The 16,881-nt window shown below is 39.4% G+C and overlaps 1 protein-coding gene across 3 annotated transcripts in view; it reads left to right on the plus strand.

Annotated features, from left to right (window-relative positions):
• LOC137110770 (multiple C2 and transmembrane domain-containing protein 2-like) overlaps positions 1–15,988 on the plus strand; it is a 30,466-nt gene extending 14,478 nt beyond the window's left edge. Inside the window, exons 6-23 of one of the 3 annotated variants that reach the window (XM_067495035.1) lie at positions 406–482; positions 698–812; positions 987–1,019; positions 2,228–2,398; positions 3,260–3,390; positions 3,987–4,173; positions 5,317–5,410; positions 5,492–5,594; positions 5,707–5,809; positions 6,000–6,101; positions 6,198–6,272; positions 7,109–7,228; positions 10,661–10,774; positions 11,519–11,560; positions 13,091–13,200; positions 13,467–13,576; positions 14,100–14,197; positions 14,972–15,988. In XM_067495035.1, the coding sequence (XP_067351136.1) occupies positions 406–482; positions 698–812; positions 987–1,019; positions 2,228–2,398; positions 3,260–3,390; positions 3,987–4,173; positions 5,317–5,410; positions 5,492–5,594; positions 5,707–5,809; positions 6,000–6,101; positions 6,198–6,272; positions 7,109–7,228; positions 10,661–10,774; positions 11,519–11,560; positions 13,091–13,200; positions 13,467–13,576; positions 14,100–14,197; positions 14,972–15,019 (1,833 nt within the window). In that variant the 3' untranslated portion in view covers positions 15,020–15,988. The remainder of the gene's footprint in view (positions 1–405; positions 483–697; positions 813–986; positions 1,020–2,227; positions 2,399–3,259; positions 3,391–3,986; positions 4,174–5,316; positions 5,411–5,491; positions 5,595–5,706; positions 5,810–5,999; positions 6,102–6,197; positions 6,273–7,108; positions 7,229–10,660; positions 10,775–11,518; positions 11,561–13,090; positions 13,201–13,466; positions 13,577–14,099; positions 14,198–14,971) is intronic. The other 2 variants (XM_067495038.1, XM_067495036.1) reach the window with 2 other exon arrangements.
• The last annotated feature ends 893 nt before the right edge of the window (positions 15,989–16,881 follow it).

The following is a 16,881-nucleotide window of genomic DNA, read 5'->3' on the forward strand; positions in this document are numbered from 1 at the left end:
TGTTAATATATAGACAACATAGGAAAAGTGGTACAAAGGCGATACATTTAGAATGTCTTGTGTACTTCAAGTTTGTAGTCAATGTGGATATTTTGTTAGGTTGCTCCATTTTTATTTTATTCTTGTCGCAATGCACACTGGTTTGGAGAACTACCATGTTTGCATCTCAGATGATGCAAAGGTTATTTCAAGTCACCCGCGAATCAGTCTGAAATCTTAAGGCAGGTTAGCGCTTGTTTTCTACCTTGAAGCCTTTCATCAGTGTATAATTTTTACAAAAAAGTCGTCCAACTATTCTAATCAGTGTATGAGGTCTCACGCAGTAGTATAATCAGCTTTTAACTATTACAGTAATTGTCTCCAAGATGCTCTCTGTATCACGTCCTATTTTTTGACAATACATAGGTATACGACCGTGATTTAACAACTGATGACTTCATGGGCTCAGCCACTGTCCTTCTCAACGATCTAGAGATTGACAAGTGAGTATAACAATACTTTTTTTGAAACCTACATAAACCCCATAATCTTTATCTGCATTAGTGCAGCCTAATAGTATCTAGTGGAAGAAGGCTATTGGTGAATTTCCTTTCTCTCTGTTGGTAACCATTATAAAACTGTGCATAATAAACTAAATACCAGTTCTCCTTGATCTTGATGTTTAACTTTAATCTAAACTGTGCTTTTTGCTTGTCAGAGTCAATGAAATGTCCTTGTCTTTGGATGACCCAAACAGCCTTGAGGAGGACATGGGTGTCGTGCTGTTGGACATGAGTCTGTCACTCAGAGATGGAGACAGCAAAAGAAGCCATGTATGCCATATTCCCATGTACTCTGGTTGATCCCTATTTACTGCAGTTATCTAGCAGTAGGGAATGTTTTTAAGTATTGGTATTTATTTCATGTTAACATTTTTACATCGTTTTCCTGTCTTTGTCCTACTAACCAAACTGTTTTGTTTTGCACCTGACACTTCCTGTCAGCAGCGGTGGCCCCAAAAACGAAAACGAAGTATTAGGGTAAGACATGATTGAGGAAACACACTGGATTGACATTAGGTTACATTTACTTCCTTCTACAGATATCTGCCAAATTTAATGTGAGACTTCACTACATGGAGGACATAATGTGTAGTTGGTGTTAACATACCATCATGCTCAAGTTCTTGCTAATTACCTACTGTAAGTCTAAATGATACCACAAAGTACACAGAAGCTGTTAGGACATCTCTATCGTCTGTTGGTGTTTCCTTTCTTTTGGCAGTTACCTGCACTTGAGTCATTGTTGTTTCTTCGCACAAGAGGGCAGCAAATAACTACTTTTTTGTCAAAAAAGCCAAGATTGTGGCTTTTGCAGCTAATTACATCAAATGCATGTGATGTCTTCTCTCAGAAACATTAAACCTCATTAACTGTACTTACTTTATAAGGTACACCGGTCTAGTACTGGGTAAAAAGAATTATTTTTGTTTTCCATGCTGAATCAACTGGATTTATTTTGCTTTATTTCTAACCACTGTGTTGATTACCTGTAACTAATATGATAAGTGTGTTAATCTGTGTTTTATTTTCTAATTTCAACTAATTCCATGCAAACACCAAACAAAGAATGAGCTAGTCCTAATAAAATTGTTTGTATATTATTAGGTTAATATAGCTCATTTCTCTGGGCCTCTGTTTTCCAAAAACTATGGTTAGAATAAAACTGGTAACTGGAGTTTATAATGAATAAATTCAACATACAGCTTTTTAGGAAGTTGTATTCTTTAAAGGGAAGACAGAAACATTGGTACGTATTGGGAGATACAACATATTGTTGCTTGTGGTCTTTTCATAAAATGTCTTGTAGCACTTTGCGTTCATGTGAGCTCGGGTATTAATCTGAGAATACAGCTTTGCACTGTAGCTACTGCAAGCATTTCCTAATCTCTGTGAAAAGAAGGATCAATTGCTTTTCACTTGGGAAAAGACTTGACGCTGTCCCATTCAGCCTTCTGTCTAAGGGCTCTGGATAAGTGGCGTCTTGCCAGAAGGCTGATTGTAATATCCAAACAAATGATTTGTGGACCCTGTGCCCATCTAATTTAAGACTTTAAATAGTGTAGGTGGTTGTGTTTGTGGTTCTGCCTCTACATAGATTCTTTTAGCTCTTGACATTCTGAATGTTTCACGCATTCTCTCTTTAATTCCTTCATTCTTCTTTGTCAAATACATCCCCTCTCCTTCAGTCAGTGGGTTCTCCTCAGAACTGTCGTCTGTCAGAGACACTAAAGAAGAGTCAGCTGTGGACTTCTGTTGTGTCAGTGACTCTGGTTGATGCTCAGGAGCTGCTACTGGACTCTCTGGGAAGCCAGCTCTTTGTTCGCTTCAAACTGGGAGAGCAGCAATACAAAAGCAAGGTACTGGATGGGGACAAACTCTTAAATTGAGCTATCCCTACAAAATTGCCTCTTTTTCATTTTTCTACACCTAATTACTTAACCCCTTATTCACTTAACCCTTATTTGCCTTCCCTGTTATTTTCTTGTAATAGACCATATACATATATATGTATATGTTATAGTATATGTCTTCTGTCATACACCACAGAGATGAAAAAAAATAAAGGGCAAATGAACCAAAAAGAGCTAATAAATAAATAAATAATTTAAATTGTGACATAAAACGCCCACACCTACATCACTGCTTGTTCTGGCAGCTGGATGATGTCTCGCAGTGATGCTCACTTTTTTATGGTGTTAGCGCTTTGGCTGTCACTGATGATTATCTTATCTCTATCTCATCAAGTTATCCATCACACATCAAGTCTGAATTCTAATGAGCAACATCTCTTTTTCTCCTCTTAGATGTAGGGTCAGAGCGACAGTAATTACTTTGTTTACATTCATGTTCATTTAACATTTCAAATCCCTGAAGACAAAACTTTTACACGTGTGCGTTAAAAAGGAAATTACAAGTGAAAGAAGGGCTAGGATCTTTTACTTATGTATATTTACGGGAATGTTAAGAGTAAAAGTTATGTATTTAACATTTAACTTGGTAATAAAAAATACAAGTGTTTGTATCAATAAACAGATTTTTTAAGTAGTTTATACATTGGTGAGTAGCTTGTGAAATGTGAAAAGTAAAGTACAAGTACCTCATAATTATACTTAAGTTATATGAGTAAATAAACTTGATTACTTTCCACCACAAATAATTTATATGTTGCTTATTAGCTGTGGAGTTCATTTACACTTCATTCTCCTTCTGTGATTCAGAATCATTGCAGAGTGGCCAACCCTCAGTGGCGAGAGCAGTTCACCTTTAACCAGTTCTTGGACAGTCCATCAAACCTGGAGGTGGAGCTCTGGTCCAAGGAAGGACGAAGGACTGAGGACTGTTTAGGATCGTGAGTCTCTGCTCAGCCTGCGTTTAGTTGTATGAGCCAGTGTTCTTGCCCTATAATTCCTGACTACATGTCTAAAGCTCACCGTTTAGCTAGGAAAAGATCTATTTCAATTTGTTTCGGACTAATTATAAAACATGATTTACCCTTATATGCTGTGAAAAGCTAGAACCTTGGAAACGAATGTTTATATGAAACAAAGCACAAGTTTGCATTTGCTTAACCCGTTGTTGACCTCTAAAGATTTTTTTGTTTGTTTGTTTTTTGAGAGATGCATTTGTCCAGTCAGATGAAGAGTTCACATTGTCTGTTCAGGTGGGGCTCATGTCACATGACTTAGACTCGAGTCGGACTCGAATTACACTTAAGTCATGAATTGGGTGACATTAAACTTGACTTGAAAACAAATTATAAAAAATGTGCAACTTTAACACGGGTGACTCGTAATTTCAGTGCCCCAAGAAATGTAACTTGTCATTTAAAAATATGTATACGGAATAATCTGAGACAATAATGCGCTATATAAGCAACTATTTACCATGTACAATAATACGTAATGTGCACTTGTTTGTGTGCATGTGCTCTGTGTGTGTGTACAGGTGGGAAGTGGACCTCTCCAAGATCCCTTTCAATCAAAGGCAGCTGTTCAAACACACCCTGGGCCACAGCAGAGGCTGCCTGGTCTTCCTGGTTACCCTGAACACTTGTAACGGTGTCTCCATCTCTGATCTCTGTGCTGCACCACTTGATGAAGCTCACGAACGACAGAACCAGCTGGTTAATTACGTCAGTACCTATTTTCGATTTGTACTGTATGGTCACATTCACTTCATACCAGTCTCCGGTTTGAGTGGCCTGTCATTTTTATTTCACTATTGTCAGTAAATGGGTAAAATGTATCACCCGCTGGTATCAGAGAGAGAACCTGAGCTCAAGAAAACCTGAGTCTGTAACTTTAGTTTGTTAATCAGGAGATGTAGAAGTGAGGAGAAAGACATTTAGCGTAGAGCAATCTCAGAACAAAATGTCGACACTTATCTTGTTAAGCTGATAAAATATCTTTAGATGTGAAGGGTAATTAGAGGTTCAAATTCAGAGTCAATTTTAGGTTGTCAAAATTATTCTTAAGACTTTTGCAGCACAGTGTTAAAGGGCCAAGAGATGGCAGTATTTGTCTGGCAATGTGCTGACAGACAATAATAGGGTGCTGTCAGTGCTGAGCTGATGACAGATTTTTGAGATACAGTTTTTAATAGGAGGTGACTGTGAAATTGATTTATTAGCAATGTTAGTGTAATGTAGAAATAGAGATGGTTGTCTAGCAATAAAAAAAGATGCTGTGAGAAATAGGTACAACGTGGACCCTTCTTAGTAAACAAACATGATGACGGAGAGGCTGAAAGAATAATTATGAGATTCCATCCCATTGTAACCATCTTTAAATGTATAACATGTACCTAGTTCATGCCAGAGAGGTTTGAAAATAAGCTGCCGCGACTTGAAAGTTAGATGGATAACTAAGCATTTATTTGGAGGTGTGTTGGCGTATTTAAGCTCTTTTAAGGTCTTGAAATACTGATATGTTTTTATAAAGAAATGTTTTGTTTCGGCAAAATGAACAAAAATGCATTAGGAAAATATTTAAATGGATTAGGTCACCTCACTTTTTTATACCATTTATAGACAATATAAACATTTTGCGCATCTTACAGTAAAGCTTTATTCTGTGTTGACAGAAAGCTGGAGAATACTGTAGTAACAAGAACAAGTTACATTTGGATATGGTTAAATATGTCATTTCTCACAACTGGCTTGGAAAAAAGGAAACTCCTTTTTTTAATATAAATGATTGTGGAGTATTATGTGTCTCTGAATTTTGTTTGTGTGTCTGTTTTAAACCTTCAAACTGTCTTCTTACCGTCTCCACAGAGTTTAAAAAGGTCCCTGATGAACCTCCGGGATGTTGGTTACCTTCAAGTCAAAATTATCAAGGCTGCAGATCTGATAGCTGCTGATTTAAATGGTACTTCTTGTCTTTATTCTGTTGTTGAGGTAGATGGCATCAAGGGAACCCGGTCTTAACAAGTTGTATTGTCTTTTACAGGCAAAAGTGACCCTTTCTGTGTGTTGGAACTGGGTAATGACAGACTGCAGACCCACACTGTGTATAAGAGCCTCTACCCAGAGTGGAATAAAGTCTTCACATTGTGTGTTTGACTTTCGAAACACATTCTATCATGAATAATACATTGTATGTATGTTCAGTGTTGCTTTAATTTGCAATAAAAGAGTATTTGGCCTCTGTTTGTGTCTCCACAGTCCTGTCAAAGACATTCATGATGTTCTGGTGGTGACTATATTTGACGAGGATGGAGACAAGGCCCCAGACTTCTTGGGCAAAGTTGCCATTCCGCTGCTTTCGGTACACACTACCTCACTAAGAGTCCTTCATGCCGAACAATAGACTAATCTATTTACACTCTGTATCTAAATTAAAGTGAAGAGGGCGTTAACACTTCAGCGGGTTGAAGACTTGCTAAGATGTAATTCAGCATGACTGATGGTCAGGTTCATGGCTGAGTTCAGCACCTGATGCCCTTTCTGTCCTGCAGATCCGCAGGGGACAACAGATTGCCTTACCACTGAAGAAAGAGGACTTAGGTGGGCTGTCGAAGGGGAGCATCACTCTGGAGCTGGAGGTTATTTTTAACCCCGTAAGTAAAAGTTCAGCCTGCAATGAGGCCATGAAGGAAATGAAAGATGGGTCTGATTCTCACTGCTTCATGACTTTTTTTTTTTTTTTTTAACAGATCAGAGCAAGTATAAGAACCTTTCAACCCAAAGAAAGAAGATTTGTGGAGGACAATCCCAAATTTTCTAAAAAGGTTTCACATAGTTCTGATTAATTTTCTTTATAGTCTGGGATTGAGATATTTTAAAAAAAGCACTTGGTATTTTACTTTTAGTACTAAAAGTACTAAATAACCATTTGGTTGGTAGACTGGTATATACTTAACTCCACTAAAGACTAAATACAATTATATTGACATAAAATAAAGCAGTAATAATTTGGATAATACTTGTTTTAAAAAGCACAATAAGCAGAAAATAGTTTTTTCAGCTTTGCATTTCAGCACTGTGACAACATTCTAATTAAAAATAAAGAAATAGAGCATAGAAACAGAAAGGTAGAGTAAAAGTTGTACGATAGTCACTGTATTCTTTTAATCAATTAGCTTTAACAGAAATACCTTTTCACATTGATTTTCTCAAAAAAAAAATCAACTGCTTTATCAAGAAAATTTCCATTTGCTTGAATTGAGCTTTAATTGACCCCAACTGTGACGGAGTTCTTGTTCACTGTTCTGCTACATTAGTTTGATATACAGTGTGCAAGACAGGGTGCGAGACAGGGTGCCTGACTGTCTGTACTTCCCACAAAGACTCATTGTTATCAGACAGTACATTGCTCACTAGCACCAAAATTGGCTTACACACAGACGGCTCAGATCACATCGTGCAGATGCTCAGTCTGTTTTAATGTTGGAAGTCCCGGTTGACAAAATCAGGTCAAATTACTGACATTTTCTGCCCCCTGACCACAAAGGTTCATGCCTAAACATACTAGCTGCTGTCACCGTTTCACTAGCTGACTTGAGGTATGCCCTGTTTGCCATAATGTGAATTAACTACAGTAATGTTTATAATCTGTATATTTCAGGCTCTGGTCAGGAATGTGCTGCGTGTTCAGACACTGTACAGGGCCATCATGTCGACTCTGCAGTACATCAAAAGCTGCTTCCAGTGGGAGAGTGTTCAGCGGAGCCTGCTAGCCTTCCTGGTGAAGTGCTTTAACTGCTTATCAACACAATATCTGCATTTCCCTCTGTTTTCCCTCCAAGCCTGCGGAAGACAACCGCAGTCTGGCCAACCCCTACTTGAACTCTCCCAGTGAGAAACTTAATCAATGCAGTGTTGGGCTCAGCAGAAATGCAGGCTTGGCCCCGGCTCCGAGTTGGAGTGGACGCATTCAGTGTTGCGTGTCTCGTGAATGCAGAGAGCCTCAGCTGGAGAGAGTAGAGTCCCGGTGGAGTCGAGATAGGGTCTATTTTTGTTCTACTTCCCTGACAACTCATTAACCCTATGTCCAATCTGTGCTCGGTTTGATTTAGACCCCATTATGCCGACAGAAGTCCAATTAAAAGGCTCTTCAGAGATAAGGCTGATTCTCCATGCTGCCATTGTTGAACACAAGTGTTAAGCAAGTGTGACGACAGAAACACAGGAGTAGCCTTTTGGCCCTTCTTCTTTAAAGTGCAATGTGAAGTTGGTGCCGATTTTTTTTTGACATTATTCTTTCCCAGGTCTAGAGCCATCAAAATGGCATACAGCAAGTTCTGCATTAACTATGCAGGCAATCAAGGTCACGGAAAGTTCTTTTTGCTTTTGCAGCTAACACCCTGTAGATGGTACTAGAGCTTTGCTCAGCATCTAAAGACTAAAGACCAATGAGACTGGTGAAGAGATACTGTACACCAGCCAATATTACAGTTTGTTCAATTTTCTGTGAAAAATGGGATCTGCAGCACAGAGATGCTATGTGAACAGTAGCCACCGTCTGTGTTTCAGGTTTGACTTGTTCATTTAGAAGAAACTGTAAAAACTGCGGGGCCCAGCATGGGGTCATGGACCCATGTACTTTAACCACAAACTGCTTACTGCAGACTGTCTACTGCACAGGTAGACACAATACTCACAATGCATATTATTGACAACAACTCTTCCTCATAATAATGAATCTGCTTTCTCTTGTAGCTAGTGTTAATTATTAGGTATAATAATTTTCTGCAAGATAGCTGATACACACGGTGAAGTGGAAATCATACAGGCATGAAAAAGCGCACAGCGTGCACACACATCCTCCCACTGCATCTCAGCATTTGAAAGACAGTACCATCTGTACTCATGTTTTCACACTAACGATGCCTGCCTTTTCAAGCCTCAGTGAGAAGAAATAAATTCCTACTTAATACCACCAAATAAGAGTAATGAATAAAGGCTGCACATTTTAAGACTGGATACAGTGACAGACTACAGTACTTGCAACATCTGTGCATCAGACACCTTTTTAAAAGGCGCTTTCAGTATAGTTTAAATGTAAACTACACTAAATTTGGCACTGTAAGGGTTACTTCAGTGGGACGCCCCCGTGCTGGCTTAGTTAGTACCTTGCCTTGCCCTCTGAATGATCACCGATCACATATTGTTCCCTTTATGACTTTGTTTAACTTTTTATTATTACATGACTTGCGATTTTAGTTTGAAATATAACATCAGGTGTATTTGAAAGAGCATAAACTTCAAAATGGAAATCAATGTTGTGCATTCACATCATCCTCTCACTTACTTACATTCTGTGATATGTGTTCATAACAGAAGCTCTTGAGCTTGTCAGCAACATTTAAACACTCTCTTAGTCAGTTTTTAAAGGTAGGATTTCCATCCATCTTAAAGTCCCTGATTTGTAAGGAATACAGAGTGCTCACCTATGGTGTTAGCAACATAACAGTGAATCTTCATTCAAAATGTATAGGTATTTGCGCATGTCCTCACTGTGGATGTACTAGTGCATTCTTATCATCCTCACATTTCCAATCTGATGTATTTAACCTACTGCTGGTCCAGAATTAACAGTGGAAGTTTTTAAATTGTGAGAGTGCTGCTGTTTGGAAACATTTGGAGTTCAAGAAACAGGAGCCATCACATTTGTGTGTGTCAATGTTTCATTGATCCCATTGCTTACACACTGTTTTTGACTTCAAATTTAACACTACACCGGAGGTTTTAGTAAATCTACAGCTCAGCCAGCTTTACAGCCTCACCGTACCACTTACGCACATACTCTTCCTCTTTTCAACTTAATTGTTGGAATTATGAGGGATTCAGTGCACATGGCTACTTCTGGCATGACCATTACACTGTGTTTATACTATGCTAATATCGGCTAACCTTTGGGTAGATATTAGCATTCACTGACCTTATTAATCTCCTCTGCTGCTGTTACACGTAGCATTATACCAAAATTACTCGCTGCCCCAGTAGCTGCTGTTCAGCAAAAGTTAAGTGTTCTGGCTTTAAAACAACAAATGGTGCAAATGATGTCAGTGATTTCTGCACTATGCAAAGCTGCCCCCGTGCATTTATGTGGAAATGTGTTACCCTCTTGTTCAGTAGCTCTCCAGACATCAGGTAGCCTTTTATTTTTTTTTAATTCTCTCTGATCTGGATTGTATTTCCAGATCCCTTTTCTGCTGTCGAAGACTGTGTAATGCCTCTCAAGCTGAAATGGGCTGCTTTATCACAATCTTTATAGGCTGAGTATACATTTCCACCAAAGCGTGACTTAGCTCGCGCCCGATTCCGGCTCTCCCAGTCATTACAAAGTCCTTACTAATAAAACATAACCCTTTCAGTGAGGAATTAGTTTCATCTCCTCTCCCAGGCCCTGTTTTTTGGCTTGTGATAACACAGACAAGAGCGTGCTTGGCTTTTTGCACATTAAAGCTGGTGGTGGTATTGGTGGTGGTGGGTGGGGGGTGGGGGAGGAGGGGCGATCTGCCATCTTTTATGTCAGTTGGTGCCTCATAGGAGAGTGATGTCTTTACCAGATGTTCACTTCTATTTTTATTAGTATATAAAAACCTTTAAACCCTTCCCCACGCCTTTTGGCTTGCTGCCATTCTGGCCGACAGTGCCTCTCTGACAGGATTATTTTATACTTCCATTTAGCTGTGCAATTGAGACATCACAAGCCATATTTCTTTATCCTCTTATCCATTTTTACCTGAGCCAGGCACACATGGAATGTGCATCACAAGTGCCATTATGGATGTTAATATTATATTGACACGCAGGCTTCCTGTGGCTGCACTGAATCACACGGTCAGCTCTAATGTACACAAGATGAGGGAGGTAGAGCAATTAGACTTTCGTGGTTAATGTCAATGCATATGCAGGGGGTGGAGGAAGAGTGGGTCCAGTTGAGCAGAGTGGTTGTGCTGAATGGCAAGTGCAGAATAGCTGCAAAGGAGCTAGGCTTTAATCGTAACAGGGTAGCCTCCATCAGCTTGACCATTGCTTGTGTAATCAATACTAGATTGGATCCATCCAGCTAGGGAGGATTCAGGAAGTACTGAAAATATTTTTAGAACATAGAGGAACATCAAAGCATCCTCCCTCCTTATATCTGACCTCTGTGACTCTCTGCCTGCAGGTGTTTGTGGTCACAGTGTGGTACTGGGAGTTTTACATGCTGCCCTTCTTCCTGGTTTTACTCCTCACAAGGACCTACTTCCAGATCCGCTCAGGCAGGGTCAGCCAAGACCTGGTGAGTCCAGAACTACCTTTTTCCTCATTTATCCAATTGACCGACCTGCTGGCTCCTGTTCACACTCCTTTCTTTATCTTGTAGAGAAATGGCTACCTCAACCACATTTTGCTCTGAAAATTAAAAGCGGGTTGGTTTCCATAGCAACCAGTGGCCCCTGGCTACATAATACATAATAATTAAATAACACATAATATGTAAGCATTGAAAACTCACTGAATAGACTAATGCAACGTATCATTATGGACTAAGCTAATTTACAGTGCTTTTCCGTTAATAATACCGCTTTCTTGTTTTCCAGTCCACTTCTAGTTATTGTCCTGAATCCTGCCTTTCTTCACTGTAATTGGGCTTTTGCTTCTTCTTGTTGTGACTGGTCAAATTAGAAAAAAAGTTTTTAGCACTTCGCTCTGAAAAGGTCACAATTGACAGAACTTTTTTTCAAATGTGGCCATTCTGTTTGACTGAAAAAAGGGCTGTTAAGCCTGTCTGTGCCCAGGCTTATTAAGGGAGTACAGTGATGTTTAATGCAAAGTAAAGCCAGGTGATAACTGTCTGTGGGTTTGCTATGCTAAACAACTTCATATATAAGTGTTCATATGATCTGCTGTTGTATACATGCCATTGCTTGTTGTGATAGGCCTTCAGCCGTCCTGTGGTGTAGCAGTATGACAGGATCATATGAAAGATAATGGAAACACTAGAATCCCACCTCACCATTACAAGTTTTTGTTTTTTTTACAGGACAATATATACTTGGGAGATGACGATGAGGATGATGAGAAGGTATGTACCAGTGCTGGCTGCTTTACTATGTATTTCTATATGCTGCTGGTGACTTTTTCATGTTGACAAAAGCAGTAAAGCTCTTTATTCAGCACTAAATACATTTGATGTATTTTCATTCCTTGTTGTGTTTTTTTTGTATACGTGCTTTCCAAAAGACATTTGAGCTTAATGAAGACCTCACCAACCCACTTCAACATGTCATGCGCATTCATATGCTAATCGAGGGCAGGGGAATCAGGTTGTACTGCATTTGGGAAAGTTCCTGAGCTTAACACGCCATATAATGCCATCAATATGGAACTAATGACAGCACTTAGACATGCTTTTTACAAAGCTCATTTTAGAAGTTTGCTACAATGCTTTTAGGCGATGAAATATTTCATCAGAACAACAGCAGTTTGTAGATGTTTCGAATGCCCTGTTCCAGTGGGAATGTGACCTAGAAATGGCTGAAATGGTTTAGTGCAGTGATGGATGTTTTAGAAGAAGCAAGTTTTTCTTATGTGGTTTTCAGATTGATAGTGCGCATCTGGAATATCCCAGGTTTGATCCCATCTACAGATCTTTTCCCAGGCTCTTCTCCAAAGTCTGGATGGCGCTAAGCCAGCAATCACTCTGTGTTTCCGAGCACGAAGCAAACATGTATCACAGAGATCACACAGTGACAAAAAACATGGTTTTGGCCAATAAACAGTCCACCGAATATCCACCATCCTCACAGACCCCAGTCTCTCTCTTTAGTCCCATAACCCGCCTTCAGTCTCCCTGCGTTTGATGTGGACATGTGGCCGTGTCTCTGCCTAAACTCTGGCTCTCACTGCAAAGATCTTTAGAGAGCCTCCTCTGTTCACTTTAAAGCTATCCTTCCCTCCTGGGATGTGGACTAGCCTGAGAACGATACCTCTTCTCTTTAATAATGTGAAGTCCAGTCCCATTCTGAAGAGTTTTCACTTCAAAAAGACATTTTCAAAGTCTCTGCCTTTACATTCCCATTTTGCAGATGCTCTTATAATCTGTTTCGGTATTTAGTATTTTTTTTCTCACACTTTGATTGGCCTTGTTATGGTCTCAAGAATGTCTCGGCAACATGTTCTTCATTTTTTTTAATTTATTATAGCTGAAAAAATACTCTTTATTTAAATAATTTAAACATTATTGTAAGATTTTGCATGATAAATAAATAAGATTCAATTAAACTTCATCATCCTCATTTAATTTATTTGGCACAGATTTTAGTGTTAAGTGTAATTTAATGAGCTGCATGTCTGACAATCTGTCACCATCATTATAGCAACAGCAATTTTCAGTAAGAACAAACCTCTTATTAGAGTTTAACAGTACAACGTAGCTATGTGCTCAAACTTAACTGCTTATCTCCTGTCTCCCAATTAACCCCCCCAGCAGTTTGTACCTAAAAAGAAAATATAAATTGTCAAGAAACCTGTGAAATATTTTATCATAGAGAGTGTTTGGCTGTTTTGCTCTCTTTTAAGCAGCTGCTGTTGTTTGTGTTGTTCGCTCCTGTAGGAGTCTGAGAGGCGAGGACTGATGGACAAAATCCACAGGGTCCAAGAAACCATCATCACCCTTCAAACTCTGCTGGATGAGATCGCTTCGTTTGGGGAGAGGATTAAAAAGTACAAATTCGTTCTCAAATACAGCACGTGTATTTCAGCTAGAGGAATCTCAGACGTGGATGAGTATAAAAGGGAATGTAATTGTGTGAATGTGTGGAATATTTTCCCACATTACTTAAATCGACCTGTCCTGTAATTATCCATTATATAAGGTTTGCATTACAGCGGCCTCAGTTACATTCAGTTTTTCTGCAAGTGCTCTGTTTTATGTATTAAGGTGGAAAGACAAAACTCCTTGACACGTGTTTGTGATCTTAATTTGTCAGCACATTCAACTGGTCTGTGCCGTTCCTGTCCTGCTTGGCATTCTTGGTCTTTGTCATTGCAACAATCATCACATACTACATCCCATTACGCTACATAGTGTTAATATGGGGTAAGCGTCAACCATTGTTTATTATATTGTGTGTTTAGTGTTTTTGTCTGTTGCCTCCATTTCAGATGAGAATCTCGGCACCCATCCGCTAACTATAGTGGTTTGCTGTCGTAGAAAACGTATCCTTTTTTTCTCCCTTTGTTATTTATTTCCTAACATAGCATCACTCCTGTTATCCATGGGAATTACAAGGTTACAGGAGTATTATTAGCATTAATTATCAGATTTCTTTCCTTAGCTCTTTAGCCTTACCTGTTTTTACTGTATGGTTAGTGAAATGAAGCATAGTGTGTTGTTTAAAAGTGGATAAATGTTACACCTGAATAACTAGTGCTTATGACCTTCCAGCTCTTCCAGCCTAAAAAGTGAAAGTAAAACAAGAATATTGTTTTGTAGTATTCAAAACAATATTTCTTGGACAGCCTCGACCTCCTCTGCAGGGTTTTTGTTTGTTTGTGTGGAAACAGAGTGCAGCCACAACAGACTAGTGTTAATGATATGTTGGTGTGAATTTCTGTTTTAGGCATCAATAAATTCACCAAGAAATTACGGAACCCGTACAGCATCGCCAACAATGAAGTGCTTGATTTCCTGACGAGGGTGCCTTCAGATGTGCAGAAGGTAAGCCCTGCCGGATCAGCCGGCCAGGAAACCCCAAATCCCTGAGCCCGCTAGCTTTGCATTTTACTACAACAACTCCCAGGCATTCTTCACTCTTGTCTGTATAATTAGCTTCATCTGTATAATTATGCAGCCCTGTATAATTTCTGTTGTGTTTTGGTCACGATACATCCCTGGTGGAGGTCTACTGCTTAGCAGCTTTGCAGCGCAGGCTGTTCCCAGGCTGAAAGAGGAGATGCTGCTGCTGGTGCCTCCTGTATGAACTCACCAACTTCAGCGTGACCAGTATTTGACAGCAGACTGTGTCTCCTCCACCGCATATCAACCAGACTTTACCTGGTTTTGTAAAATAAGTAACTTTAATTAGTTTAATATAAAACCTCACTTACAGGGCTAGAGGACCAGTGATGGTCCAACCTACTGTAGCTACCTTATGTCCACAAACGAGAAACCTTTGCAAAAAATTCTCCCCTCTTTCACCGTTTTTCCACTTCCCACTCTCTTTCATTTCTGCTCCTCGCCTTCTTTGTCCTTCTCTCTCTTAAGTTGTTTGACCCCGTTTGTCTTCAGCCCCCTCTCTGTGTGACTCCTTCTGGTCTCTCCACTGACCACTGTTGTTTATCTACACGTGATCATTCTGCTCACTACACGTAATCTAAAGTGAAAACATTTTTGTTTTCTATAATATTTGAATAACGGCACTATGAGATGAGTGAAAATTGCTTCACCTTTTGGTGTTCGGTAAATAAAGTGACTGTTTTTTATCTTCTGCAGGTTCAGTACAGTGAGAGGAGAGGCAGCAGGAAGAGGAAAATGTTGTAGAGTGTAGGAGGAGGACAGTATGAAAATGGGACCTGATGCTGCTGTTTGTGGGCTTACTACCTAAAAACTGTATCCAGAGAGATCGAGAGGTCTGAAGATTATTTCTTGGTTTCATGATGTGTGGCAGGTTTGAAACGAAATGACCTGTGGTGACATTCAGCTCTGCACTGCTCATATCAACGAGCACCTAAAGACCTTTAGACCAAAGAAGTTCATGCTGAGGAGCCTGCAGAGATCCCTTTACCACATTTCATTGTGTTTGTGTGCATTTCTGGAGGAATGTGAGCATGCCATTATTATTTCCAAAGACTGTAGAATTTTATGGAAAGTTTATTCTTTGACAAACTCAATCAGAAGCTGCTTTATTTAACATTTCTGGCCCCAGTTTTGTCCAGAAAACAAGTAGCATTATATTGAATGTATATTCTTGCTGTAACCTTAGTTTGTATATTTTTACATGATTTACATGACCGATATAAAGACTTTTATTCCAAAGTGAATAATTGAACAATCCCAACAAGACAAAAGCAAAACAAAGTCATTTTCTCTAAGAGTCATTGTAAAGCATTACTTACTGAAAATAGTTATCTTCAAAGTGCTGAGTCTATATCAATGATAGCAAATGATAACACACACATATATATATATATATATTATAATTTTTTGCATTCTCCTTTCTAGAATATTTATCTAGAAAATCTAGATAAAGAGATAAAGTATGTGCATACAATACTGAATTAATTTCTTCAACATGACATTGTGGACACACAATATACAAAATAGTTGCTGAATTTAGTTTTAGGTTTTTAGGCATTCTACGTAGTATGCACTGAACTTTATTTTTTGTTGCACTCTGCTACTGAGTGGTGTGGGGCCAGATCTGTACACACTTAATTTTATTTATTGACCGGGATAAAGCCCTTGTCGACCATTTCTAACAGCAATAAATGCACATGATCACACATTGTAGCATATTTTATCTGCCTCAGTTCTGTGCTGCATCTCTTTGAATTCCCCCGCACACCGTGTTCATCCTCTCCATGCTCCCATGCTGCAGGATTGTGGGCGTCTAACAGCACCGTTTCCGAGCCCCCATCTCTTCATTAGGCTTTCATGAAGCGAGGCGAGGCTGTGCGAGACCTCACCAGCACCCGAGCTCCCTGCTGTGTTGATGGCCCTTGGGCGTCGCCAAGAGCAGGAGGACCTCAGCGACCTCCTCTCAGCTGCTGCGACGAGATGCCTGCAGCCAGCATCCTATCAAGCAATGCAGTCAGACAAACCTCCGGTACCGGGTTAGACGCTGTTCAGGAGCAGGAGGAGGATTTTAAATCCAGCCACAAGCAACAACAGCCGCATCAATTTAGGGATTGGAGAATTGGAATAGTTAAGATGTTGGCATTCAGAGTAATACCCTGAGATTTATGGCTTTTAAGTCAGAACGCGTGGGTTCTCTTAAAAGAGAAATGAGTACAATTACAGCAACTGCTCTCTTTAAACACAATAGGAATCATCTAGTTTTGGTATTAAAGGCTACATGTATGTATTGCATATGGATGTAACGATTAACCTCATGAGATACTTAAGGTTTGAGAGAATGTAACTTAGGTGTATTAAGAAATGCATGACACAAGGGATATAAATTAAATACTTTTTACTGCTCACTGCAATAAGCTCTTGACATTCCACACCATAAAAAATAAGCTGATAATTTGTCCAACTGTCTCGAGGACAATATATGGGGAATACGACAGATGATGACCTGTATATCTCTATGGCTAGTTATAATGTTGGCTTAGATATTCAATATTAATAGCCCGCTGTCAAGGACACTGGAAGGACATCTCAATTTGACACTTATAGGT

This window comes from Channa argus, chromosome 2 (assembly GCF_033026475.1).
Source record: "Channa argus isolate prfri chromosome 2, Channa argus male v1.0, whole genome shotgun sequence".
NCBI lineage: Eukaryota > Metazoa > Chordata > Actinopteri > Anabantiformes > Channidae > Channa > Channa argus.